Raw genomic sequence first — 27,863 nt, 5'->3', positions numbered from 1 at the left:
GGATTTTGGTGAGTTACCAGTTACCGCACTAAAGTTAGAACTAAGGGCTCAAGAAGAGTTCAAGGCTTCAAGTAAAAAAAAAACATCTGGGCAGGAATTCACCAGCACGGCAACTTGAACTGTTTAGTATTGTCAGAAACGCCAAAGGGTTGACCTGGTAAAACTGAAATTATAACTGTACTGGAAATAGTTTAGACAAATGTTTGTTTTTAAGAGAAGTTCCTTGTGACTGACTGTGTCCTTCTATCTGTCTCAGTAGCTTCCTTTTTTTGGTTTATGTGGATTTTCCTCTGGTTCACTCAAGTTTTCCAATTCAGCAATTTCACTGCACCGTTAAGAAGTGCAGCCAAAGTCTCTGCAGTGGGTATTTGTGTTACCAGAAGGATGAAAACAAGAAAAGGCCACACATTAGCCAGATTCTGCTCTCACATTCTGCCTTCACTGGGTCACTCCAGATTGACACTGGCCTCCCTAAGAGAAATATCACGGCCCATGTGTTTTGAAATCCCCATCTTTCTTGCCCAGTCTCAGAACACCACATAAACTGCGGGTTTCCTTCAGACTCTTTCAGTGCCGTGGCTTCCAGGATGGGAAGCCATGATTTTCACAGTTCGGACCCGAACCTGAAACACTAAGGGTGAAATCTTGGTCCCATTGAGTTCAGTGGCAAAACTCCCAACACAACCAGGAGTTCACTCTAAATCCACATGTAGGAACGTAAATAAATGACCGGATTTACACCGGCCATCAGCCTCCAGTGTCTTCAACTGGACTCGTCCTGTGGCCTCTGTGGATGGGTGAGCTCGTTCGGACCAAAGAAGAACTGACAGGATACTTGCTGAAGTCTGAAACTCACAGGCTTAGGGTTGAAAACAATCAGGAGAACAGGTTGTTTTTTTTTGTGGGAGGAGAGAGGTCTGCTCTCTCTCTGCCCCTGCATCTCTGCTTTTGGAGAGGATGAGAAGCACCAAAAAGCAGTTAAAATAAAAGCATGCTTCTACCTTAGGGGAAACCAGGAGGTCCAGGAACACACTGTGTGTGTGGATGTGCAGGGGGGAGGGAAGGGGATGTGCAGTGTCCAAATCACAGTGATGTAGAGTCCTGAAACGGGGGAAAATTGGGAATGCACATTCTATCTAATGCACAGACCAAAGAGGCGCCATGAGGGTGGGGGTGTCTCAGACTGTAAGAGAATGTGGACAATGTGGTAGCAGATTGTCTCTGACACCATTCCCCATCCAGACCGTCCTTCCTCCCGTGAGCAGCCCCACTAGAGCCTCAGGAAGGGGTATCTGCATTTCTAACGGGCTGCAATATGTTAAAGCTTTGTGTTATTTTGAGGAAGAGTTAGTCACATTGGCTCCTTTCAGTCTCCACGTCCTCTCTCCCTCCCACGGGTCCATCCCTCTCTCCTTCCCTGCAAAGGCTGAGCTGCTTCTGAGGTTTCCTTCACCCCCAGAAAGGCAGTTCAGGCTGATTTCCCCCTTTTCCCCGGTGCAGGCAGACACTGAGTTTAACCTCGTCTGTGGAGATGTTTCTGTGAGCAGTCGCTGTGGGGTCTGGCCCCTGGTTTTGGTCCTGGGTGAGGGGTATCACGGTGTGTCAGGTCTGGAAGTTGTGCGGGTGGGGGGCCTACATGGACAAGCAGGCAGCCCTGAGGGGTCTGGGGGCAGGGAGTGGGATGTACATGGACAGACGGGCAGTGCCGGGAGTTGTGGGGGCGGGGAATGGGGTGTACATGGAGAGGTGGGCACTGGTGGGGTGGATGGGGATGGGGAGTGGGGTGTACACAGAGAGATGGGCAGCCCTGGAGGTTGTGGTGTAGGGAGCGGGGTGTACATAGTGAAGCAGCAGCGCTGGGGGTTGTGAGGGCAGAGACCGGGGTGTCCACGGACAGGCAGGCAGCGCTGCTGAAATTACATTTTTCATTGTGATTGGTGGTCAAAGGACAGCGCTGGGACCTTTCCTGGCCCCGAGTGCAGGTGGGCGGCTCTCAGGGTCTCTTTCCCCTGGCGAGCCACAGAACTGCAGCCTGTGTGTCACAATCTTCACTCAGTGGGTTTCCAGTTGTTGTGGTTGAATGTTATTTATGTAACATCAGGCATTTCACGGTGGAGAGAACCATTGATCCTAGCTCCTCAGCTGGTTCTATCTCCCAGCATATTCTCACCCCCTGTCTGTACTCTCCTTCCCCATCTCAGGCTACCCCGATTCCAACAGCACCCTGGTCACTGTGCTTAGATGTTGGGTTGTGTGTGTCTTCTCCCCGTGTGGTGTTCCAGCTCTGCACAGACAGCTGGCACAGCAGACCTCGAGCGAACCACCCAATGACCACAAGATCTGCTAAGGTACCAAGGCACCCGGCCAGGTTTATTGTCGAAAAATCATGGTACTAGTATCCCACAGACTCTACTGGACCACTAATACATGAATGCCCATAACAATGGACCAGCTCAATAAATGGCAGGACTTTACCTTCCCCCCTAGGCTAGACAAAGACACTCCCTCTGAGATACATCTGTGTACCCCGATACAAACAAGTTACGTACTGCCAGTCTGACATACTCAGTTACTGCCCCCTGATGTGGCTCGTTATCACCCATCTCTTTGTACATGTTGGTTCGATCGAGACATTTTCATTATGTCGTGTCATCCTGACCTTATCTTTTAGGAGGGGTCAGTGTGTTCCTGTTATTCTCGGGGAATGTTTATGTATCATCCTCGATATTCGGATGGTCTGGTACCACGTGATATCGGGATGTGTTTGCGTGAGTGCTCTGTGCCTAGCACTTCTTCGGAACGTGGATTTCTGCAGTATCAGCCCTGTTCTTGCCAGATTTTGTGAGCAGGGCCTGCCTCATGCTCACAGCTTGTCTTGGCTTTTTATCAATAAAGCTTTGACTACTACTTTAGCCCAGGCCTCAGGCCTCACACCAGGCCTCTGAAAGAAGGGCTAATGTTTCAGGCTCCCTTCCTACTACTTCCCCCACTTTTTTTTCTTTATCTGGGGAGGATGTTTACCCATCATCTCGGAAAAGCATAATGCATGGACTGAGGATGACCCACTGGGTTAAACACTGTTATGGGCCACCTTATTTTCCATCCACACATTTATGCCCCATCTGTCCCTTTGTCTGCACATTCCCTCTTACAACCCATGGACAGATTTTATTTTCTAATTGTTTTTAGTCCCTCACACTGGATGTGGGAATGTTAGGCCCGGGACCATGACAGACGAATGTAATTTTATGATTGAGCCTTGAAGGCACTTTTAGATAATTAACATGTATGGATAGTGTGGATACAGTGCATATATTTCTATGTTACATATGGGTGCGTATGCATCGTATGTATGCGTACATGTGACAGCACTTTGTATCCAAGCATAACAACCCTTTTCCAGTCTGCGTGGTGTAGTCTGGCTCTTGTGGTTACTGCAGATAGCAACACATTCCTCTTCGGGCAATTACAGTTACCACTTGTATTATTATGGTACTAGGCAGAGTGTTCTGAAATACTGGGATAGGCATTGTTGTAGTGTGTCCCACAGTGCTTTGTGTAGGAGAACTGAAACAGAAATGTAGAGTAGTGACATTACAAATGAGGCCTTCATATACATATATGTCTTGTAATTAGTTACTACACAGTACTGTCTATTCATGTTATAGGTTACCCTTACTGCTGGTTGTTACCCGCTGGTAAACTTCACTGGTCAGGAAACAGGAGCGGCTAGCTTCTCTGGTCCATGGATTGCATTGTTCTGTGGTACACCAGTAGCTGACATAGATCCAGTTAATAGAAAAGGAGTACTTGTGGCACCTTAGGGACTAACCAATTTATTTGAGCATAAGTTTTTCTTATGGATGCTGTTTTTCAGATAATCCTAACACAGCAATATTTAATAAATGGGTTACCGTCCATTCAGTAGCTTTAGTGTTGGTACCCAGATATCGAACAAGATTGTTTTGAATAACATGTGCCTTACTTAGGACACAGTGTCACTGACCCCAAAGCGTGACTGGTACTAGCAGGGAATTTGTTTACCCAATTTGTAATTACCATGTAACTTACTTTTTTTACCAATTTGTTTTTTCCATGCCTTCATGTTGTTTGCTGCCATTCGTTTGTTGATTTTTACTTGTGTGTTGGTTAAAGAGTTTAGCAATGTTACGCACATTGTAAATGATGTACAGCAATAACCCAGTTGCTTTTACATAGTTGCCAAGTTTAACTTAGCTGACAGTAGTTTCTAGATGATCGCCAACTTCATTGTGCATATATGGTAGGTTCTCTCCCTACTACAGTTGCCAGTGTCGTCTCTATGACCCTGAGTCCCACAATCTCCGAACCGCCCCACACTCCCCACCGCTCCTCCTATGCAGGGGGTGAGGTGCTTTTTGTCACACCTTCTCCCTTGGCTGGGGGCAGATCAGTGACTGTCTCTCACTGGTGATAAATATCATAGAGAGAAAAGCAAATGCCCGGGCACTTGTGATCCTGCTCTTGTTACACCCATACCCACTGTTTGTGGCTTTGGGGACTGCTACACAGGAACAACTCGCAAGCTGAGAAGTTTCCACATTATATCGTAAGAGTGGGCAACTCTGGGACATATGAGGGCCTAGATAAATTCAGCTGGCACGTGCAGGAATCACTGGTAGCTGCCTGAAACAGTGGGCCACCACAACATAGATGTTAAATCCAGGACTCTCTGCAATCATTTGTTAGCTGTTAGCCATTCATGGTGACACTGGTACGTTCATTCATCAGTGCGGAGATTTTATGCAGTCAAGTCATTTTTTTTCTCACTTAAATTGTTCATCCATGCAGTATGTCACCGGATCCCTCAGCCTCATGAAACACACAACTAGAGTAATATTTTCAAGGTACCACAATCACATGAGACTTTCTCCCCATCGGGCTAAATTTACCACGGTCATGAACAGAAAAAAATGCCTTCAGTCAGCTCAGGCATGAGCTTACAGGCAAAATGCCTCCAGCTGACTCCTGAGGATGTGTTCATAGATTCCCGGGCCAGAGGGGACCATAGTGATCTTGTCTGACTTTCTGTAGGGCAACATTTCTCAAAGTTCAGGTCGTGACCCAGTACTGGGTCGCAGCATGTAAGGCACTGGGTCGCTGTTAAAAGTCCTGTCGGCTAGTGCCTACCTGCACCGACACCGCACTGTGTCCCGAAAGTGGCCAGCAGTGGGTCCGGCTCCTAGACAGAGGGGCCACAGGGCTCCGCATGCTGCCCCCAACCTGAGCACCAACTCCGCATCCCCATTGGCTAGTACCTGGCCAATGGGAGCTTAGGGGGCGGAGCTTATGCCCCTCTGCCTAGGAGCCGGACCTGCTGCTGGCCACCTCAGGTGCAGTGTGGTCCATGGTGCCAGAACAGATGGGAAGCCTGCCTCTTCACCCCAACTGTGCCGCTGATGGGGAGCCGCAGGAGGTAAGTCCGCACCACTATCCCCTGCCCCAGCCCTGAGCCCCTCTCCCAAACCCAGAACCCCTTCCTGCACCCCAAAGCCCTCATCCCCAGCCCCACCCCAGAGCCTGCACCCCCAGCCCTGACCCCCTCCTGCACCCCAATCCCCTGTCCCAGCCCAGAGGCCCCACCCAAACCCCAAGCCCCTAATCCCTAGCTCTGTTGGGTTGCAGGCATCAACAATTTTCTTCAACTGGGTCCCCAGAAAAATAAGTTTGAAAACCACTGCTGTAGAGCACATGCCAGAGAATTTCCTTAAAATAATTCCTAGAGCAGAGCTTGTAGAGAAACATCCAACCTTGATTTAAAAATTCTCAGTGACGGAGAATCTGTCATGACCCTTGGTAAATTGTCCCAATGGCTAATTACTCTCACCGTTTAAAAAATGTACACCTTATTTCTCGTCAAAATTTGTTTAACTTCAACTTCCAGCCATTGTATCATGCTACACCTCTGTATGCCAGACAGAAAAGCCTACAGTTAACTAGTTGTTCCCCATGTAGGTACTTAGAGACTGTTATCACGTCACCCCATAACCAACTTTGTTAAATCAAATAGATCGAGCTCCTTGAGTCTATTACTATACGGCAAGTTTTGTTATCTTTTAATAATTCTTGTCACTCTTCTCTTAACCCTCTACAATGTACCAACATCCATCTTTCATCGTGGACACCAGAACTGGACACAGCATTCCAGCAGCAGTTGCACCAGTGCCAAATACAGAGGTAAAACAATTTCTCTACCTCTTCTTGAGATTCCTCTCGTTATCATCCCAGGATCTCATTAGCTATTTTGGCCACAGGATCACACTGGGAGCTCATGTTTAGCTAATTATCCCTTCATGGCCCCCAAATATTGTTCAAAGTCACTGCTTCCCATGCTAGAGTCCCCCATCGCGGAATCATCTCCTACATTCTTTGTTCCTAGATGCAGATATCTACACAGCTATATTAGAACACACATTGTTTTCTTCGATCCAGTTTACCAACCAATCAAGATTGCTCTGAATTAGTGACCTGTCCTCTTCATTATTTATGATCCCCCATTTTTTTGCATCATTCGCAAACTTTATCAGTATTCAGGCATGAGAAGGGTAAGCGGCTGAGTTGCTGAAACGTGTCGCTGCTTACACATATCAGTTAACAACTGTAACTTATTGTGACAGGATCCCCGGAGTGCAGCCTGGAACCACGGGACTGTTGTGCCCCGTAAACTCTCCAGCCTGGGCTGTCTCTCACAATGCTTTGCTAATGACAAGCAGCAACCCCTACAGGCACTGTGATCACTCAGCAAACCGGATGTGGACCCCACACCCAGCTACATTGCATGATTGCTCCCAGAGCCACTCATGAATCACACAGAGAAAGGCACCAGAGCCAAACCCCTCTGTAGGATTCATACAAGGTTCATGCACTTGACAACATTCAGGGCACACCCGGAGTGTTGTGGAGGAGCAGTGCACACACAGCTCCTCTCAAGGTCATGAACCTTGGAATCTCGCCCAGATGACATGAACCGTGGGAAGCCTCCCAGGACTGGGCTCAAGGCCCAAGAGAAAGGAATGCGGTAGATAGAAATTGGTAAATAAGAATGTTAAACAAAGCCAGTGTATTCCTTTTATCTGTTGGAAAATGTAATGCGCGGGGGGAGAGAAAGAGTAAAGGAGAGGGTGGAAAGCTGACATGACCAGTCTGTTGGCAGACCAGCCTGTTTGCTTGCTTAAAGCTCTGTGCTGTCTTGTATTTGAACCGCAACACCCCTCCAGCTCCTACACTGTACCCCAGGAATATACCGTCTTGCATGCTCAAGACAAGCAATGCAGATTTGTTAATTGGTTCAGCACTTCATCAATGGAAAGTGGATATACACCAGCCTCTGTAAACCTGAGCAGGCTTACCACACACTTCAGGAAAACTCACTGGTAAAGATAAACTGTAAAACAAGTTTGTTGACTACAAACGATAGATTTTAAGTGATATTAAGTGATAGGCAAAAAGACAGAGTTAGTTACCAAAATAAAATAAAATATAAGCATAGAGTCTAAACCCTCAACCCTATTAGACTGGGGAATATCTAGATTAAGCATTTTTTTCTCATCCCACTGGATATTGCAGTTCATAATACACAGGTTTCACCCTTGAAACTTGGGCCAGACTCCTCTGCTGTCATCACTCAATGCTTAATTCAGTCTAATTAAGCATTGAGTGATGAAAGCACTCATTTTTATCAAGTTTTGAATTTTCCAATTTTCAGTATAATTGAATGTCCTCTTGATTGTGTGTTATGGGACAGGGACAACACATTGTCCATCAACTCTCGACCAGTCAGTATTTTATAGACTTTTCTCCTATCCCCTCCTATTCATCTCCTTTGTAAGGTAACAATCCCAGTCTTTTAAACCTCTCTTCGAATGAGAGTTTCCCTGGATCCTTGATCATTCTTGTTGTCCTTGCCTGAACCTCTCTAGTTCTGCAATTCCTTGTGTGAGAAGGGTGCTCAGTATTACACAGAGGATCCTAGAGGAGGGTGAAACATTGACTGACTGATACCATGGCATTGTATTTACTGTAGGATTCCCCATCACACTTCTCCTGGATTCCAACATTTTCCTTAGTTTCTGTCCATACTTGCACTGTGAACAAAGTTTCACAGAGCAGTGTACTGTGATGTCCAGATCCCACTCCTGAGTTCCTACAGTTAAATTAGAACCTTGTAATACATTTGAGCAGTTCAAGTTTTTCTCTACAATGGGCACACATATTGCAGTTACTGACATCAAAGTTCATCTGACTTGGTTAGCTCCCTCTGAGGACTTCTCTGGTTTTGACTCTGACCTAAATAATGTGGTGCCATCTGTAAATGTTGCCAATTTACTGCTCACCTCCCCTTCCCAGATTGTTAATAATTATGAAATATTTACTGTACTATTTGTTACAATATGTGTAATCCCCATTGCTGTGCTTCCCTCCCTTCGCAGACAACTTGAACATTTCTGAGCCTGATAGACGCATTGACCACCTCATGGCAGCTTTCAACCTCACTCCCTCTGACCCGTCAACATTCATCCTAATGGGCATCCCTGGCCTGGAAGCTGCCCATGTCCTGATTTCCATCCCTTTGTCTATGTTCTACATTATCAGCCTGTTGGGAAATTTCACTGTTCTGTATGTTGTAGGGAAAGAGCAGACCCTGCACAAGCCGATGTACCTGCTGATCTGCATGCTGGCACTCACAGACATTGGCACATCTACCTCTGTCATGCCGAAAGCCCTGTGTATATTTTGGTTCAATTTGAAAGGCATTACTGTGGGTGGCTGCCTCACCCAGATGTTCTTCCTTCATGCCGTTTCTGTTATGCACTCAGCCATCCTCGTGACAATGGCCTTCGATCGCTACATTGCCATCTGTAACCCTCTGAGATACACCACCATCCTCACCAATGCACGAATAGCTAAGCTAGGGCTATTGGGTTTGATAAGAGCTGTTGTCTTCGTTCTACCTGCGCCCCTGCTCCTGAGCGGGCAGCCATTCTGTGCCAACCGCATTATCCCCCACACACACTGTGACCACATAGCTGTGGCGAAGATGTCGTGTGGGGACATCACAGTCAACAGGACGTACTGCTTGGTGATATTGTTTGTAATCATGGGGTTAGACCTGACACTCATTGCCCTGTCCTATGGTCTGATCATTAAGGCCGTCCTCAGAATCTCCCATAAGGAAGCCCACCAGAAAGCCCTCAATACCTGCACAGGCCACATCTGTGTGATGCTGACATCTTATACTCCCTTGCTCTTCTCTAGCCTGACATATGAGTTCAGTCAGGGTATCACTCCCCATGTTCACATCATCTTGGCCAACCTCTATTTCATCATTCCCCCCATGCTCAACCCTATTATTTATGGGGTCAAAACCAAAGAGCTTCGTGACAAAGTGGTCAAATACATCTGCAGAATGTGATCACCAGGAGCCATTGACTTTAATCCTGTCTGACAAGAGAGGAGAAGGAGATCTCCTCATTAATCAAGAGCACTCTGCCTCAGTTTGGCTAAGCTCAGGACTGTGGAAGTTCACAGTCTAAGAAGTTCCCCACACTGAATGTCTTATCACTCCATCACCAAGCACTGCTGTCATAAATATAAAGGGAAGGGTAAACACCTTTAAAATCCCTTCTGGCCAGAAGAAAAACCCTTTCACCTGTAAAGGGTTAAGAAGCTAGGATAACCTCACTAGCACCTGACCAAAATGACCAATGAGGAGACAAGATACTTTCAAAAGCTGGGGGGAAGGAGAAACAAAGCCTCTCTCTCAGTCTATGTGATGCTTTTGCTGGGGACAGAACAGGAATGGAGTCCTAGAACTTAGTAAGTAATCTAGCTACATATGTGTTAGATTATGATTTCTTTAAATGGCTGAGAAAATAAGCTGTGCTGAATGGAATGGATATTCCTGTTTTTGTGTCTTTTTGTAACTTAAGGTTTTGCCTAGAGGGATTCTCTATGTTTTGAATCTAATTACCCTGTAAGGTATTTACTATCCTGATTTTACAGAGGTGATTCTTTTTACTTTTTCTTTTATTAAAATTCTTCTTTTAAGAAACTGAATGCTTTCTTGTTGTTCTTAAGATCCAAGGGTTTGGGTCTGTGGTCACCTATGCAGATTGGTGAGGATTTTTATCAAGCCTTCCCCAGGAAGTGGGGTGCAAGGGTTGGGAGGATTTGGGGGGGAAAGACGTTTCCAAACGGACTCTTTCCAAATTATATCCCTGTTAGACATTTGGTGGTGGCAGCGAAAGTCCAAGGGCAAAAGGTAAAACAGTTTGTATCTTGGGGAAGTTTTAACCTAAGCTGGTAACAGTAAGCTTAGGAGGTTTTCATGCAGGTCCCCACATCTGTACCCTAGAGTTCAGAGTGGGGAAGGAACTTTGACAACTGCACTCTCAGTTGCTGAGTTCCCTCTATCTGACCATCACCTGAACTCTTTCAGTGTCACCTGTCAGCCCCCAACCCAAGACACCCTCTCATTCAGACTTTCCAGGACTTCCAGACCACAAGAAGATACTGCAGCTTTCTGAAGTAACGTGGTTTTCCATTAGTCCATGTGTCACAAATGGAAGCTACACTTTCTGATAGCCAAGATAAATAAACAAACTACAAATGCTGAACTTCTTTATCATATGTGCAGTGATCTGGAGAACAAAATTTACCAGATTTTTGTAGGTCAAATACTTCAGGAAGCCTGGATAATAAACAAATTGTTTCAGTTTGAAACTACAGAAAATACAGAAAAACTAATACAGAAAAACTGCTGCAAGAATTGAGGACATTTTACTAAAGCTTATTGGTGAGAGTTATGAAACTGTATTAAACTACAACGTCACCTTTGTGTCAAATTACCTACAACTTTGCGCAGTCGATTTTGGAGTCACTTTCAGGTGGACCTTTCAGAACACACACTACCCATTCCTGTTGTCAAAGATGTCAAGAGTAGGTGTTGAGATTTCATCTTGGAGTTTGTGAAACAGATGAAATGGGAATGGCCACCAAACATCCAGGTGATTGAATCACTTGCAGTACTAAGTCTTTCACGAGCTAGATTAGGCAATCTCTCATTTTTGCCATTGTTTTGTGGAGACCTTGGACAGTTGGAGCAGCAGTGGGGAGTTTTGCTTATGGTTCACTGGCTTCATACTCAAGACAATCAAGCTGAGCATGGTTGGGTTGAAGTTCTCGAACACACGGATGCTGCTGAGGACAAAGACTTTAGTGAACTTTGCTTATTTGCTCTTTTGTTGCTGCCACTACCTTTTAGCAATGCTGCAACTGAAAGATTGCTTTCTCAAATGAACTTGATAAAAACAAAACTGTGCAACAAGATGCAAAAGGAACTTTTAGAAAACTTCTTTCATCTTAGGGTGTATATTGTTGCCCTGAATTTATGGGCTACTTTAATTACGGTTTGCCAGTGATCTGATCAGAAGATATTCAGGTTCTTGTCCCAATTCAGGCTACAGGGAGAAAACTCAGTGTTCAATGACACGAGCAGACACTCGGGCTGTGTGTGACAAGGAGACTTATACTGATGACAATACCAGAATGTTAAGATCTTTATTAAAATGAATGAAAAAAATAATCAAAGATATAAAACACAGAATCACAAAAAAGTAATACAATTCTATGACCCCTGGTGGTAACATCCCTATTCTAAAAGACAACTTAAACTAGCATGCTTTCATGTTCATCCTTATAAAATGATTGTGTGGTCTCCAATGAAAAGTTTGTCAGGAAGGCCAAATCATACTTGGAGTTGCAACTAGCAAGAGATGTTAAGAGTAACAAGAAGGGTTGCTTCAGGTATGTTAGCAACAAGAAGAAAGTCAAGGAAAGTGTGGGTCCCTTACTGAATTAGGGAGGCAACCTAGTGACAGAGGATGTGGAAAAAGCTAATTACTCAATGCTTTTTTTGCCTCTGTCTTCACGAACGAGTTGAGCTCCCAGACTGCTGCACTGGGCAGCACAGCATGGGGAGGAGGTAACCAGCCCTTTGTGGAGAAAGAAGTGGTTCGAGACTATTTAGAAAAGCTGGACGAGCACAAGTCCATGGGGCTGGATGCGGTGCATCCGAGAGTGCTAAAGGAGTTGGCGGATGTGATTGCAGAGCCATTGGCCATTATCTTTGAAAACTCATGGGGATTGGGGGAGGTCCCAGATGACTGGAAAAAGGCTAATGTAGTGCCCATCTTTAAAAAAGGGAAGAAGGAGGATCCGGGGAACTACAGGCCAGTCAGCCTGTAGTTTCCTCAGTCCCTGGAAAAATCATGGAGCAAGTCCTCAAAGAATCCATTCTGAAGCACTTAGAGGAGAGGAAAGTGATCAGGAACAGTCAGCATAGATTCACCAAGGGCAAATCATGCGTAACCTAATTGCCTTCTATGCCAAGATAACTGGCTCTGTGGATGAGGGGAAAGCTGTGGATGTGTTATTCCTTGATTTTAGCAAAGCTTTTGATATGGTCTCCCACAGTATTTTTGCCAGCAAGTTAAAGAAGTATGGGCTGGATGAATGCACTATAAGGTGGATAGAAAGCTGGCTACATCGTTGGGCTCAATGGGTAGTGATCAATGGCTCCATGTCTAGTTGGCAGCCGGAATCAAGCGGAGTGTCCCAAGGGTCAGTCCTGGGGCCGGTTTTGTTCAATATCTTCATAAACGATCTGGAGGATGGCGTGGATTACACCCTCAGCAACTTTGCAGATGCCACTAAATTGGGAGGAGTGGTAGATATGCTGAAGGGTAGGGATAGGATACAGAGAGACCTAGACAAATTAGAGGATTGGGCCAAAAGAAATCTGATGAGGTTCAACAGGGACAAATGCAGAGTCCTGCACTTAGGACGGAAGCATCCCATGCACCGCTATAGACTAGGGACTGAATGGCTAGGCAGCAATTCGGCAGAAAAGGACCTAAGGGTTACAGTGGATGAGAAGCTGGATATGAGTCAACAGTGTGCCCTTGTTGCCAAGAAGGCTAAGGGCATTTTAGGCTGTATAAGGAGGGGCATTGCCAGCAGATCGAGGGATGTGATCATTCCCCTCTATTTGACATTGATGAGGCCTCATCTGAAGTACTGTGTCCAGTTTTGGTCCCCACACTACAAGAAGGATGTGGGAAAATTGGAAAGAGTCCAGCGGAGGGCAATAAAAATGATTAGGGGACTGGAGCACATGACTTATAAGGAGAGGCTGAGGGAACTGGGATTGTTTAGTCTACGGAAGAGAAGAATAGGGACTTGATAGCTACTTTCAATTACCTGAAAGGGGGTTCCAAAGAGGATGGATCTAGACTGTTCTCAGTGGTGGCAGATGACAGAACAAGGAGTAATGGTCTCAAGTTGCAGTGAGGGAGGGTTAGGTTGGATATTAGGAAACACTATTTCACTAGGAGGGTGCTGAAGCACTGGAATGGGTTACCTAGGGAGGTGGTGGAAACTCCTTCCTTGAAGGTTTTTAAGGTGAGTCTTGAAAAAGCCCTGGCTGGGATGATTTAGTTGGGGATTGGTCCTGCTTTGAGCAGGGAGTTGGACTAGATGACCTCCTGAGGTCCCTTCCAACCCTGATATTCTATGATTCTATGATGATTCTATGATTTTGGGTGTCTTTGGAAGGCTCACAATGCACTGAGCATTGTTGTTATAGTGGTGTTATAGCAATTGTTGTTACAATAATGTTATTGATATTGAAAAAATATTGAATCTATTTCCCTAAAGTTAAGTATCCTCACACCTTCTTGTCAACTGTCTAAATGGGCCATCTTGATTATCACTACAAAAGTTTTTTTTTTACTCCTGCTGATCATGGCTCATCTTAACTAATTAGCCTCTCACAGTTTGTATGGCAACTTCCACCTTCTCTGCATGTATATATATTTCTTCTTACTATAAGTTCCATTCTATGCATCTGATGAAGTGGGCTGTAGCCCATGAAAGCTTATGCTCTAATAAATTTGTTAGTCTCTAAGGTGCCACAAGTCCTCCAGTAATGTCATAGTAATGTTATAGGTTGTAATTTCATGTATATAGTTATGAGGCTGAAAATGTGTCCTCATGGCTTAAAACAGGCCCAGGCAAAACTCTCCAGGAGCAGGGGGGCTCCCCTAAATGGTGCCTTGCCCAGATGGTCTCCCTCTGCTCCAGGGCTGGGATGGGAGCTACTTTAGCCTGAGAAGGAGCTTGCTCACAGGTTGAAGGCAGCCTTGGCTGTGTTAATGACCCAGCACCCCCTGCCCCAGCCCTGAAGTAACTGGACACTGACAGATCTCCTTTTTGACCATACTTTCTGATTGAAAACCGGATACCTGGCAATCCTAAATGGCACCCAGAAGCCAAAAGCCAGCCTGTCCTGGTAAAACCCAGACGGGTGGAAACCCTATTAACTCAGGTTTCTCTGTATGAACCATCTGTATCCTTATGTCTTTGGGCTTTTCCTGTATTCTTCTCTCACACTCCTTGTGCTAAGGGGCATGATGCTGGGACAGAGGCATCTGTCTGTAAATAAGTTGGTCATTAAAGACTATCAGGACTAATGAGATCTTGCCTGGACAGAAGAAAGCAGTACCAGCATTCTAAACAAAAGCCAGTTTTCTCCAGCATCTCTGCAGAGGGGAGGGTGTGGAAGGAATGGAACCTCCCCAGAAAAGGGGACAGAGAGAGGAGGGGTTGGTCCAGCCCTTTAAAAACACAGAGACTGGATGAGCCAGAAGAAGCTGGGGGAGGAGAGACGCGCAAGGGCAGCAGAGGGGACTCTTGGGTTGCAGGGCTCTGGCTGCAGCAGAGACAGACTCCAGCTACAGGGGAAGCCAGGAATTGCAGACGGTGGCCTCTGAACACCCTAGGGGGCTCTGACCAAATCTCAAAGAGTGCTCCAGGGCGGTGAGGACACTGAGGCAGGGAATGGCGTGCAGGTGTTGTATTGTGTTTCCCTACATCTGGGTGTGACACTCTGCACCCCATATCCATCACAGTGGTATGGTTATGATATGGTTATGACATAATTCTGATGTATCTGGTGTTAGGATATAGATATTCAGGCCTGTCTGTAAAGGCCTAGACTCTAAGAATTTAGGTGTATTCTTATCACTTGGCTAGTTCTAGAGGTACAAAAGAAAGAATCAAAATCACTGTCTGCCGGTGTAAGGGCCTTCTCTTACTGTGACAGTCTGAGGCCCTGTTCTTAGGCTAAGGCCTTTGGCTAAGCCACAGAGGCAGCCATAGGCTGGGAAGCGACCGGTCACCTCCTCACATTGCAAACTAGTCACATTGAAAGAAGGTGCTATGGGGCTGTTAGGATACAATCCTGTCCTGATAATGCCAATCGCCTCCAGAGAAAGGGAAGTGCCTAGAAACTGTAAAAGGAAACTTAGTTTGATAGCATCCTGTCTGGCAAGAACTCACTTATCCATAGCTGGGATGTGAAATCCTCATTTCTGTGTTGTTCTGTCATCTACCATTTCCCTATTGTTTGTCTGTATAATCTCTGTCTGGTTCTGTGATTGTTCCTGTTTGCTGTATAATTAATTTTGCTGGGTGTAAACTAATTAAGGTGGTGGGATATAATTGGTTAGATAATTATGTTACGATATGTTAGGATTGGTTAGTTAAATTTCAGTAAAATGATTGCTTAAGGTATAGCTAAGCAGAACTCAAGTTTTACTATATAGTCTGCAGTTAATCAGGAAGTGAAGGGAGTTAATGGGAACAGGGAATGGGGGTGGGGAAATTGGAATCATGTTTTTCTAAGGGGGGGTGAACTGGAATCATATTTCGCTAAGGCAGGGAATGGGAACAGGGACACAGGTAAGGCTCTGTGGTGTCAGAGCTGGGAAGGGGGACACTAAGGAAGGAAACTGGAATCATGCTTGCTGGAAGTCCACCCCAATAAACAGGGAATTGTTTGCACCTTTGGACTTTGGGTATTGTTGCTCTCTGTTCATGCAAGAAGAACCAGGGAAGTAAGTGGGTGAAGGAATAAGCCCCCTAACATCTTGTACAAAATATGTTATGTGAGGTTTCATTGGAAAAGCTATGATTTGCTGAATATGATTATCCTATTTGTATGCATACATCATTTTTGTATCAGGAGTTACGAATATTGACTATGTATGTGAATTTGAAATGTGGTTGCACCTGGGTAACTCCCAGAAGGCAAGATGCTTCCAGCCTAGAAATCTGATTCTGAAGGGCCTATTCAGGGTAATGGGCCATTAGGAGAAACAACAGGCCTGAGAAGAAGCTCATCCCCCGCCTGGTGAACCTTCTTTGGAACGCTTCCGTCAGCCTATCGGTAATGGCTGCTATGAATCAGCGAAGCATACAAGGGCATGTGACTAAACCACATGACACTGAACTCCATTTTGGTACCTGTATTTTTCCACAAACTAGACTGGGATCTTGGCTTGGAACAAAAGGTTTTCCTGCCATGTGGAAGAAACCATAAAAGGGGGCAGCGACATCACCCAGTGGCCTCATTCCCCTCACAAAAACACCTGGAAACACAGGACGAACAAAGACTGAATTGCAGGAAGTGCTGTTCCCAGGCTGAAGGTGTTTCTAGCCTGTGTATGGATGCTTGATGGACGGTTTGTACTATCTAACAGGGTGAGACACTGCTTGATTCAAATCCTATTTAGTGTATAAGACTTAGCCTGTGATTTTCTTTATTTCTTAGGTAACTATCTTTGATCAGTTTGCTATTACTTATAGTCATATAAATCTTTCTGGTATTCAGTAAATCTGTTTTCTATTTTTTACCTAAATGAGTGTGATTTGCTTGAAAGGTGGGGAAAACCTCAGCTCACTTAACAAAGGTTTGTGCATTGTCCTATTCACATCAAGGGAGGGGCATACTCAGTAATAAATTCTAACTGGTCAGGCTTCTGACCAGGGCAGGACGGTATAGCTCTGGGGTCCTAGGTTGGGGAGCTGCGAGTCTTTTGGCTGGAGCCTCTCATTGTTGGTTCATGAGTGGCTGGCCAGAGCATTCATGAACACAGCTGAGTGTGGTTCCTGCCTGTGGATATTGGTGTGAGTGCAATCTTGGAGGGCTTTGCAGCTTGTCACAATGTTACAGTGCAAGAGGGGACCCAGATTGGTGAGACAGAGGGCTCAGCTGTACCCCAATTCCAGGTGGCACCCCAGGGATGACCCACCACAGCGGCGCAGCGAGCAGGATGAAATGCACAGCTTGTTGTTCTGAGTGAGATTTGCACTTCATACACTGGTGTAGAGATTTTTAGTGAGACTTTAAGTGTGGCTTGAGATCAGTCAGAGAGGTTACCAGTTAGTTATTTTCTGTTTGCTTATTTCGGGAAAAGGAAGTAGTGACAGAAAAGTAGAAAGATGAGTGAAGGCAGAGAAGCCCTTACAAAACTGGAGCTCTTTAGAGTGCAGGCAGCAAAAAAAGAAAAGGAACATCAGAGACTTCTGGAGTTAGAAGCAGTAGCACATCAGATCGCTTTGGAACTGAAACTGTAAGCAACTGAGGCCCAGAAACTGTACAGGGAGATGTCAGCAAACCAGTCAAGTGCCTGAAACCACTATGGCTTATTGCTGAAAGCAGCCAAGTCAGCAGGCCGTCAAGTGGCCATGTAGCAGCCTCAGCTTGACCAAGGCAGGAGGGGAGGGGGTTTTTGGTGCCACAGAAAGGGCAGCTTGTCCCCGCATCCTTCCTGATAAGAACTGTGTTGAAGTTGCTGATACATGCATTTTAGAAGAGCTGGATGTGCCCCCAGGAATGTCTATTAGGACCTCAAGGCTGCAAACTCTGGAAAAACCCACCCCTGGTTAATCAATAATCAGAAGGAACCTCTTGTTTGACCATTGAAACTGCTTATTTAACAAGTTTTCTTTAAGGGACATGTTATTGTATTTCTAATGTATAACTAAGGGGGGAAAGTTTGAGGTAGGGGGGACTTTTTGGGCTCTCCCCCTGGATACATCTTGCAGTCCCCACTGGCAGAAGGAAGATTTGGCCATCGGAAGCCTGCCGCTGTGTCACTCGAGAGCCACACTCAGCTTTGGTAATTATCAAGGGTTGCGGGTGTTTTACTAACCTGTTGCGGACGTGTGTAAGTGCTTGAGACTAAGTAAAATTTAGCTTTAAGTGAAAGCACTCTTGTGTCATCCTGTTTGTGCCAGCTATCGATCAGTAGGACGGCCGTATTCCCCTGATTTATTTCCTGACACCACCTCGTAAAGAGTAAACGCAACCAAGAGCTTTGGGTTGAAAGAACCCCAGGTAACAAAACTAGCCATGGAACTGTGAGCCAAAGAATTTGAGGAAAAAGAAAGAAAGTGAAGGTACCAATTGGACTTGTTAGAGAGGCAGAACCAGAACCCCCATACACCACTGATTCCCACCTCTGTAAAAATCCAGAAATGGGAGTGGTTGTGTCCTGCATACAGTGCGGCAGGGGATATTGCTGGATATTTCACCACCTTTGAGAGGCTTGTGTGATTCATAAGATTCCTGATGACCAAAAGATACCCAGTTTGGTTGCAAAGATAACTGGTAAAGCTCTAAATGTATTCAATAAGATGCTAATTACTGATGCTTTCGATTACTGCAAATTCAAAGACATGGTTTTGAAACAGTTTCCGATTATTCCTGAAACATATAGAATGAAATTTAGGTACCTTAAGGGTTCTGGGATGAGCAATGTGGAATATGTAAACTAGATGAAAGATTTGATGGAAAAGTGGGCAAGGGGCAAATGTGTTACAAGTTTTGAAGGAATGTTGGACCTTGTGGCTCAGGAGCGTTTCTTACACATATGTAAAGATGATGTGAAGCAATGCTTATGGGACAGAAAGATGACAAATGTAGATGAGATGGCTGCTCTAGCTGACAATTTTCAGCAAACTCAGGCATCTACTGTGCACAAACCCCAGACGGAGGAGTTTAAACTTGGTGGGAAGCAGGGTTCCCGTTTTACTCCTGGGAAGAAAGAGGCTGTTTGGGAGGCTGGGTACTTACCTCTCCCAATCCATTCATCTAATCCTCGACTCAAATCTCCTGTAAAAATAGAAGAACCCAGAAGGTGCTGTCATTGCAATTCCACTGACCACCTGGGGAATGAATGCCCTGTGCTGGGAGGAAGCAGGTAGCCCATGGGAATGCTGTGACCCTGAGCACAGAAGCCCCTCAGGCACCTGTCACTTATACTGGGTTGTAAAATCAGCATTATTGGCAGGAAAAACCTTGGGTGGGAAGATACAGTGATTTGTCCTTACCCATAACTATTTCACATTTGGGGACAATGTATACCTTCAGATCAGCGGCACTGCTATGGGTACCCGCATGGCCCCACAGTATGCCAACATTTTTATGGCTGACTTAGAACAACGCTTCCTCAGCTCTCGTCCCCTAAAGCCCCTACTCTACTTGCGCTATATTGATGACATCTTCATCATCTGGACCCATGGAAAAGAAGCCCTTGAGGAATTCCACCATGATTTCAACAATTTCCATCCCACCACCAACCTCAGCCTGGTCCAGTCCACACAAGAGATACACTTCCTGGACACTACAGTGCTAATAAACAATGGTCACATAAACACCACCCTATACCGGAAACCTACTGACCGCTATTCCTACCTGCATGCCTCCAGCTTTCACCCTGACCACACCACACGATCCATCGTCTACAGCCAAGCTCTGCGATACAACCGCATTTGCTCCAACCCCTCAGACAGAGACAAACACCTACAAGATCTCTGTCAAGCTTTCTTACAACTACAATACCCACCTGCGGAAGTAAAGAAACAGATTGATAGAGCCAGAAGAGTTCCCAGAAGTTACCTACTACAGGACAGGCCTAACAAAGAAAATAACAGAACGCCACTAGCCGTCACCTTCAGCCCCCAACTAAAACCCCTCCAACGCATTATTAAGGATCTACAACCTATCCTAAAGGATGACCCAACACTCTCACAAATCTTGGGAGACAGGCCAGTCCTTGCCTACAGACAGCCCCGCAACCTGAAGCAAATACTCACCAACAACCACATACCACACAACAGAACCACTAACCCAGGAACTTATCCTTGCAACAAAGCCCGTTGCCAATTGTGCCCACATATCTATTCAGGGGACACCATCACAGGGCCTAATAACATCAGCCACACTATCAGAGGCTCATTCACCTGCACATCCACCAATGTGATTTATGCCATCATGTGCCAGCAATGCCCCTCTGCCATGTACATTGGTCAAACTGGACAGTCTCTACGTAAAAGAATAAATGGACACAAATCAGATGTCAAGAATTATAACATTCATAAACCAGTCGGAGAACACTTCAATCTCTCTGGTCACGCAATCACAGACATGAAGGTCGCTATCTTAAAACAAAAAAACTTCAAATCCAGACTCCAGCGAGAAACTGCTGAATTGGAATTCATTTGCAAATTGGATACTATTAATTTAGGCTTAAATAGAGACTGGGAGTGGCTAAGTCATTATGCAAGGTAGCCTATTTCCTCTTGTTTTTTCCTACCCCCCCCCCCCCGATGTTCTGGTTTAACTTGGATTTAAACTTGGAGAGTGGCCAGTTTGGATGAGCTATTACCAGCAGGAGAGTGAGTTTGTGTGTGTATGGGGGTGGGTTTTTGGAGGGGGGTGAGGGAGTGAGAGAACCTGGATTTGTGCAGGAAATGGCCTAACTTCATTATCATGCACATTGTGTAAAGAGTTGTCACTTTGGATGGGCTATCACCAGCAGGAGAGTGAATTTGTGTGGGGGGGTGGAGGGTGAGAAAACCTGGATTTGTGCTGGAAATGGCTTTTAGATAAGCTATTACCAGCAGGACAGTGGGGTGGGAGGAGGTATTGTTTCATATTCTCTGTGTATATATAGAGTCTGCTGCAGTTTCCACGGTATGCATCTGATGAAGTGAGCTGTAGCTCACGAAAGCTCATGCTCAAATAAATTCGTTAGTCTCTAAGGTGCCACAAGTACTCCTTTTCTTTCTGCGAATACAGACTAACACGGCTGTTACTCTGAAACCAGTGATAAAAATGTGTGTGGTTAGGTCGAGTATAGTGCAAGAAGGTGACACGCTTCCAGGACAGATTTCACAGCTTTTATTAGTAGGAGGTTACAAAACCCTGTACCTAAAGTGCACATAGAAACCGAGGGTTTGGAAGGTATATTATTAGCGGGCGTAGTAGATAATAATTCTGTTGATATGCTAATTGGCAATTATTTCTTCCATGTAGCTCAGGCTGTTAATGGTAAAGTCCCAGAAACTGCTGAGGGAATGGGAGAAAGTCTTCTTTAGTCCTCCGCAGCAGTGAGAAACTGCATATTTCTCAGGGCAGGGGTGGCTTAGGCTGGCTCCTGCCCTGCCGCTGAAGGCGGAAAGAGAGGAGAGCATATTGCCTTTCAGTGAGACGGCTGTTTCAGATGTTAGCTGCAAGCCTGTCACAGAGGAACCAGGGACTCTTTCCACTCTCGGGATCATAGGGAGGTGTGTCCCAGAGGGGAGCCCAAAGATGGTGATTGAATCCTAGAAACCTCTGGGAGGTGGATGAGGGTTCCGTTAACTCTGCAGCTGGATGCAACCGCACCGCAGGAAGGGAATGGGATGGAGCACTAGCTGGTGAGATAACTGTCCAGGCTGCATCAGTAATTTTCACTCCATGCATCTGAAGAAGTGGGTTTTTTACTCACAAGAGCTTATGCCTAAATAAATCTCTTAGTCTTTAAGGTGCCACCGGACTCCTCGTTGTTTTTGTTAATACAGTGTGTTGTTTGAAATGGAAAAAGGAAATCTGCTCATGAACTGGGGCTGGTGCAATGTTCTCTCCACATTGAGAGGGGGTGGACTGGGTAATAAAATTACACTGGTCAGGCTCTTGACCAGGCCAAGAAGGTAGAGTTCTGGGGTCCTAGGCTGGGCAGCTGGGGGGAAGTAGCTGGAGCCTCTGTATTGGTGGATCATGAGTGGGTAGTGAAAGCATTCATGTAACTGCAGCTACCCAGTATGGCCATTCAGTTGTTCTTATATAGATCCCAAATGTCTCAGCCCCTTGCTGTAATTCTCTAGACCCCACTCCCTCCCCCAGAGCTCAGATAGAAACCAGGAGTCTTGACAGGCTCTCTCTCTCTCTCTCTCTCTGCAAAGTAGGTAACAAAGTAAGAATATAAATTAAAAATTTTAACCTAACCAGCCACTGTCAGAGACAGGATCCTGGGCTAGGTGCACATCCATGTATGTTTAGGAACCCAAAGCGTCCTGACTTTCACAGCTGCTCAGTATCCACAAGGCCTTCCTGGGCCACTTGTTACATTTTCTATACGGACATAGGGGTTAACAAATAAACAAGAGATGGAAACTACCTATAGCATTTGCTCAGAACCAGCCCCTGTAATTATGTTCACTTGCAGTATATGATTCAGACACTAGTTGTCTCTGTGCGCTGTACAGCACTCCAGCGAGGGGGTGACCCTTGTAGGGCTTGCACAGGAACAGAGCCACTGAAGAGCTTCCACCCCACAGCCTGGCGGGAGGGGGCAGGGGGCAGCAGAGGAGGCTGGCTGCTCCCCAGTGCAGAACTAGGAATCGGGCGGTGTGGGGGCGGATAGTTTCCTACTCCGGGCACACTCCCATCCCTGCTCCCGCACCTGGCGGATCTCAGCAAGGCGAAGTACCAGATGGTTATCAAGGAGAGGAGGCTGCCCGCATTTCTGAGAGGGGTTAGATGGTGGGTTCAGGGTCAGGGCCCCGCACGGTGGTGGTGGCGGTGGCAGGTTCGGGTCCTCGCTGCTGCCCGGCCCTGCACGGTGGCAGGTGCGGGGGCCACGTCCCTGCTGATGCCCGGCCCGGCACAGCCGAAGTGGTGTAGTCCCGCTGCCCAGCCCATACCCCGGATTCCAGTGCTGGCCCTCTCTGGACGGGGGCGCTGGGCATCGGGGACTGTGGGCGATTTCAGGGCCCGGGGCGCTGTGGTTCTCAGCCTGCAGCCCAGCACCTGTCCCAGGCCCGGCCCTGAGTCCAGTTGGAAAACAAAAGGAAAGGTATTGAAGGAAGAGAGTTAAATGGCCATGTACAAAACACAGTCAGAAAATGCCACCTAGGGCCAAGGCCTGTGAATAGTCCCTTTCCTCGCTGATCACAGGGCTTCACTCCAAAGGTCAGTCTCTTGCAGTGTTTGCTGGCCCCAGGGAGCCGGGACCCAAACTTTCCCTAGCTACCTCCTCAGTGAACGGGAGGACAGACTGAATCAGTCTTTTGTCTTTGTTCACAGACGGGGCCAGCCTCTGTCTGCGGTAACATGCCTTTCTCTCGCCATGTGGCTTCGATGATTATAGCTTGTTTGTGATGGTTTCCACCGGGCTCTCGCCACGTGACTCGTTTTCACTCCAAGGCCATGGGGCCACGATTCTCAACATAGTTACACTAGCCCTGAACTATTGGCCCCGCACACATCTCATAGGGATGTAAGTTAGTTACCAGCTTTCAGCCATGACCTCACATGCTGCCCTTTATGGAGAAACACCAGCAAAGGGGTATTTTAGGTGCAGTGATTTTGTCAGCTCTGAGACAGGAGTTGCCCATAAAGAAGAATGAACCCTTTGCCACAATGTCACAGAGGCCCAGGGCTGAAGGGCCCAGGTCCAGACGGGGTCATCCCTTGCAGGGTGAGGCAGGGAGCAGCGTGTTGGGGAATGGTGCCTTCGCTTTCACTGGCTGGAGGACTTCCACCTGCAGGGCTCTCCGGCTGTCATTAAAGCCACAGAGCCACATCTTACAGGCCTTACTCAGCTTGGGTCAAGCCCTCGCGTAGCCAGCCAATGCCGCAGACACAGAGCCACCATGCTTATCATGGGGATTGAACCCAGGTCTTTTGGCACCAAAAGCACCAGCTGCTACCACCTGAGCTGATAGAGCAAACCTGCTAGGCAGGCAGGGAGTAGCGGGTCTAGACGCTGGGCCCGAGATTCCCCACAAAGCATTTCGTGTGTGACTCCTAGAGACCAAATACTGTGATGGTATTTTGCAGGGAGCAACAAAGCCTTTCTGCAGCGTGACCAGGGGCCGGTAGAGTGCCACGCCCGTCCCCATTGACACCTCCTCCAGCCCCTCGACGTTCGGGATCCCTGCCTGGGGGCATGCTGTTCTGGATCGCCCTTCCGTTCTGCACCATGTCTGTTGCTGCTCTGCTGGGAAGCAGCATCCTTCTGGTCATCATCCAAAGCCAGCACTGCATCCATGGGCCCGTGGACATCTTCCTGGCCATGCTGGCTGCCACTGACCTGGGGTATCGCTGCATCAGTACAGCTGTGCCGCCCGCAGCTCACTTGTGTAGACATAGCCTAAGTCTGTGATGTCAATGCGGTTGTTCTTATCAGCCAAACTTGTGACCTCATCGCAAAACTACAGCCAGTTTGTTTGGCAAGCCCTATTTCCCATAAATCCATGCTGCTCAGCATAGATTATGCCATCCTTCAAAGCTTTACTGATGGCATCCCCTATCACGCTTGACATGCTTTTCTCCTGGGATTGGGGTCAGGCTAACTGGACTAGAGTTATCGCTGCACAGTGCTCCAAGCTTTATTAAAAATAGCTCAGAGAGCTGCTCAGAGAGCTCCTCAGCCAGCTCCTTTAGTACTCCTGGGTGCAAGTTGTCCGGTTCTGCAGAATTTGAAGAGATTGTGTTATTCCGCTGAATTACTGTTCACTTTTCAGCAGAGGGTTCCTAGTGCAAGGCTAGATGGCCACTGCCTGCAGAATTATGGCGGGGCCCGTGGCACTGTTGCCAGACATAGAGGTGACTGCCCCAGCCCTGCAGATGACAGCATGGCTGGAGGTCCTGCTGCCAGATATCTAAGCAGAGGCATTTCACACCCCTAAGGGGCACAAGAGTGTTAATTCCTTCTTAGCCCTTCAGTCTTTAAAGAGGCATTTTGCTTTCAGAAAACACTGGGGTCCCTGGAGATTCCCAGGTCATGTGGAGATTCTGCTGGGATTTGCTGACATTGATTTATAACCATCCCCAGCGTAGCAAGCCTGGCTGACGCATCTGTTCCTGGCCTGTGTTTGGAGCCGTCTGACTGAGAGGACTGTTCTGGGGGAGCTAGTGGGATTGGTGCCATTATTCACACCTGTCTTACTGAGCAGAGGGACGGAGCGCGCTGAAAGGGGCCTGTGTGTCCCCGGGGAGCAGGAGCCACTGAAATAGGTTTGGCTTGCACAGCACAGGAAAGCGTCTACAGGGTTTAGGAAGAACATTAGTTTCAAAATGCAGCCCAGGTAAGCAAGTTAATACTCCGACAACTTCAAATAGCTACCTGCCTCCCTACTGCACTCTGTGTGTTTGTGTATTGTGTACGCACATGTATATGTTTGTGTGCATGTGTAAGGGGACTGTTTCCCCCTTACTAACAGTCAGTGGGGGTGTTTTAGTTGCTAGCTCCCAGTACTAAAAAGGGGGAAGGGTCGATGGGGAATCAGGACCCTGAGACTGACAGCCCCCAGGAACAATGGGGAGAGGCCAATGCTCCAGGTCAGCCTGTATGACAGGGTGAGCAGGCTAATCAGGGAGTCAGGAGGCCAGGGAGGTCCCGTCCTCTCTGTGAGCTGGACTTGCCTGGGTCAGATAGAGTGGGGACAAGCTGAGGAAAAAGCAGGGGCCCCAGCTGACCTGGGGAGCAGAGCTGGGCCAGATCCAGAGAAGCAGCCCAGAGAGAGCAGACCTGTCCTGGGAGCAGGGCTGTAGCGACCAGAGCCAGAGGGGCCAGAGAAGCAGCCCAGGGAGCTGGAGGCAGACCAGCAGCAGCCATGCAGAGACCGAGTGGTGGAGCTGGGGCTGGAGCAGTCCGGAGCTGGGTGCGGTGAGCAGCTGGGGAGAGCGAGGGGGACCCTGGGCAGCGGGCCCAGCACAGGGAGACGCCTCTGTCAAGAGGCTCTGCAGGCCAGGCTTGGATCGTAACCCCGACAGGGCGGGGGGCAGGGGGGGGGACACTGGGAAGAAGGGTCCTACCACTTAGAGCCTGAGAGTGTGTGGCCACCACCAGAGCAAGTGTCCAACCCACAGCACCCCTTCAGCACAGCCAGGGCCGGAGCAGGGGGCCTGGGACTTACAAGGAACAGACTGTGAGCTGCCCTGACGTTCCAGAGACACTGTTTGTGATGTTCCCTGCCACCGAGCCGGGCGATGTGTTTCCTTTCACCTTTCCCATTTCCCCTTATTCTTTTTAAAATTAATTGTTGATTAAATAACTTGAATTTGCTTTAACTTGTATGTAATGGTCAGGGGGTCGGAGAAGTGCCCAGTGCAGAGAGAGTACCCCGGAGTGAGGACACCCTAGCCCCTGTCCTAGGTGACCACAGCAGGGTTGGGGGTCGAGCCCCCCAGGAATCCTGGGCCCAGCCTCGTTGGGGTTACGAGGACTCTGCCAGACAGGAGCGTGGAAGGGGCGTCCTCAAGGGCAGGGAGGCCACTGGGTAAAGGAGGTGGGAGCGAGGACTCGGATCCTTTCACTAGCCCACTTCACCGGGGTCGTGCAGAAGCCAGGAAAGTTCCCCACAAGAGCGGGACCATTCCCCCACTTACACGTGTGCTGTCCGTTTGCGTGTGTGTGTGCGTATGTATGTGCATGCTCAGAGTGTGCATGACTGTGTGTATGTCTGTGAGGTGTTGTGCGTGCAGGTGCAAGGGCTGTGTGTGCGCGCTGAGTGTGTGCACTGTGAGTGTGTGTTTGTGTATTGTGTATGCACGTGCATGTGTTTGTGCTGTACGTGTGTAGGTGCATGCTCTGTGTGTGAGCGTGTTTGTGTGGTGTTGTGTGTGCAGGTGCCAAGGCTGTGTGGGTGAGCTGTGAGTGTGTGTGTTTGTGTATTGTGTATGCACATGTGTGTGTGTGCTGTATGTGTGTGTGTGTGTACAGGGTGGAAGCTCCAGGTCTGTCACCTTCCAAGAGCAGGAACATGTCTCAGGGCTGGAGGAAGACAAACCCCGGGACAATCACAATCACAACAGCTCCTTCATGCCTTACAGTCCCTGAGTCAGCGACGTGCCCAGGTCCATGCCCTGCCTCTCACAGCAGCTGGCGCGGAGTGATACAGAGACGCCCGCCTCAACCACCCGCAGCGACACACCGTCCTCGCCAAGGGGCAGGGTGGACGGGATAGGACGCAGACGGAGCGTATTTACTGAGCCGCCCTCACGGGGCGCCCCTGGGCCTGCCTGGAAGAACTGGCCTAGCGGTATGTGCACTGCTCAGAAGGGGCCCAGCAGCAGCTTCTGCCCCTCCCCACCAGCGGAGAGAGCGGGCCAGACACGCCGCTGAGAAAATGGCTGCAAATTAGGGGATTAGACTGTTGGCATAAAATTTCCAGCTCTCGGACACTTCAGCCTGTGGACTGGGCTCCGGGCAGTTGAGCTGGGTTGGGGGTGGAGTGCTTGTGGGTGGCCTTCAATAAGAGGGAAAACAAACCAAGACAAAAATTGCCAGGACAGGCATTTGGTTCCCCTGCCTGCTGGGGCTGAGGACGTGTGATGTCTGTGAGTAGTCAGTGTCAGGGGCTGGATATCACGGGGGACAGAGTAAAGGGAATGGGGGTGCACCTGTTACTCTGTTGACCGCAGACAGGCAGAGGCAAGAGTCCTTCACACTAGAGGCCAGGGGTAACGAGGTGACTCACAGCCCCAGGCCCCGAGAACCATCACAGAGAGCAGCCGTAGAACTACCCGAGCTCACAGACAGCCGGCTGATTAGCCATTCTTTGCATGCACAAGGCCGTCACACGCTCTATTAATCGCTCGCAGTCTCCGGAGCCGTTCTGCTCAAGTCGGATGTGGCCCTCAGCATACC

The 27,863-nt window shown here is 47.8% G+C and overlaps 1 protein-coding gene across 1 annotated transcript; it reads left to right on the top strand.

Moving 5' to 3' along the window:
- Positions 1–8,479: 8,479 nt before the first annotated feature.
- LOC144278232 (olfactory receptor 52P1-like) lies at positions 8,480–9,451 on the top strand. The gene has a single exon (XM_077839459.1). The coding sequence runs from the start codon at positions 8,513–8,515 to the stop codon at positions 9,449–9,451; it is 939 nt and encodes a 312-aa protein (XP_077695585.1). The 5' UTR covers positions 8,480–8,512.
- The last annotated feature ends 18,412 nt before the right edge of the window (positions 9,452–27,863 follow it).

Source organism: Eretmochelys imbricata, chromosome 1 (assembly GCF_965152235.1).
Source record: "Eretmochelys imbricata isolate rEreImb1 chromosome 1, rEreImb1.hap1, whole genome shotgun sequence".
In the NCBI taxonomy this organism is placed as follows: Eukaryota; Metazoa; Chordata; order Testudines; family Cheloniidae; genus Eretmochelys; species Eretmochelys imbricata.
The sequence above is the reverse complement of the archived record's forward strand: the minus strand, read 5'-3'. Positions and strand labels throughout refer to the sequence as shown.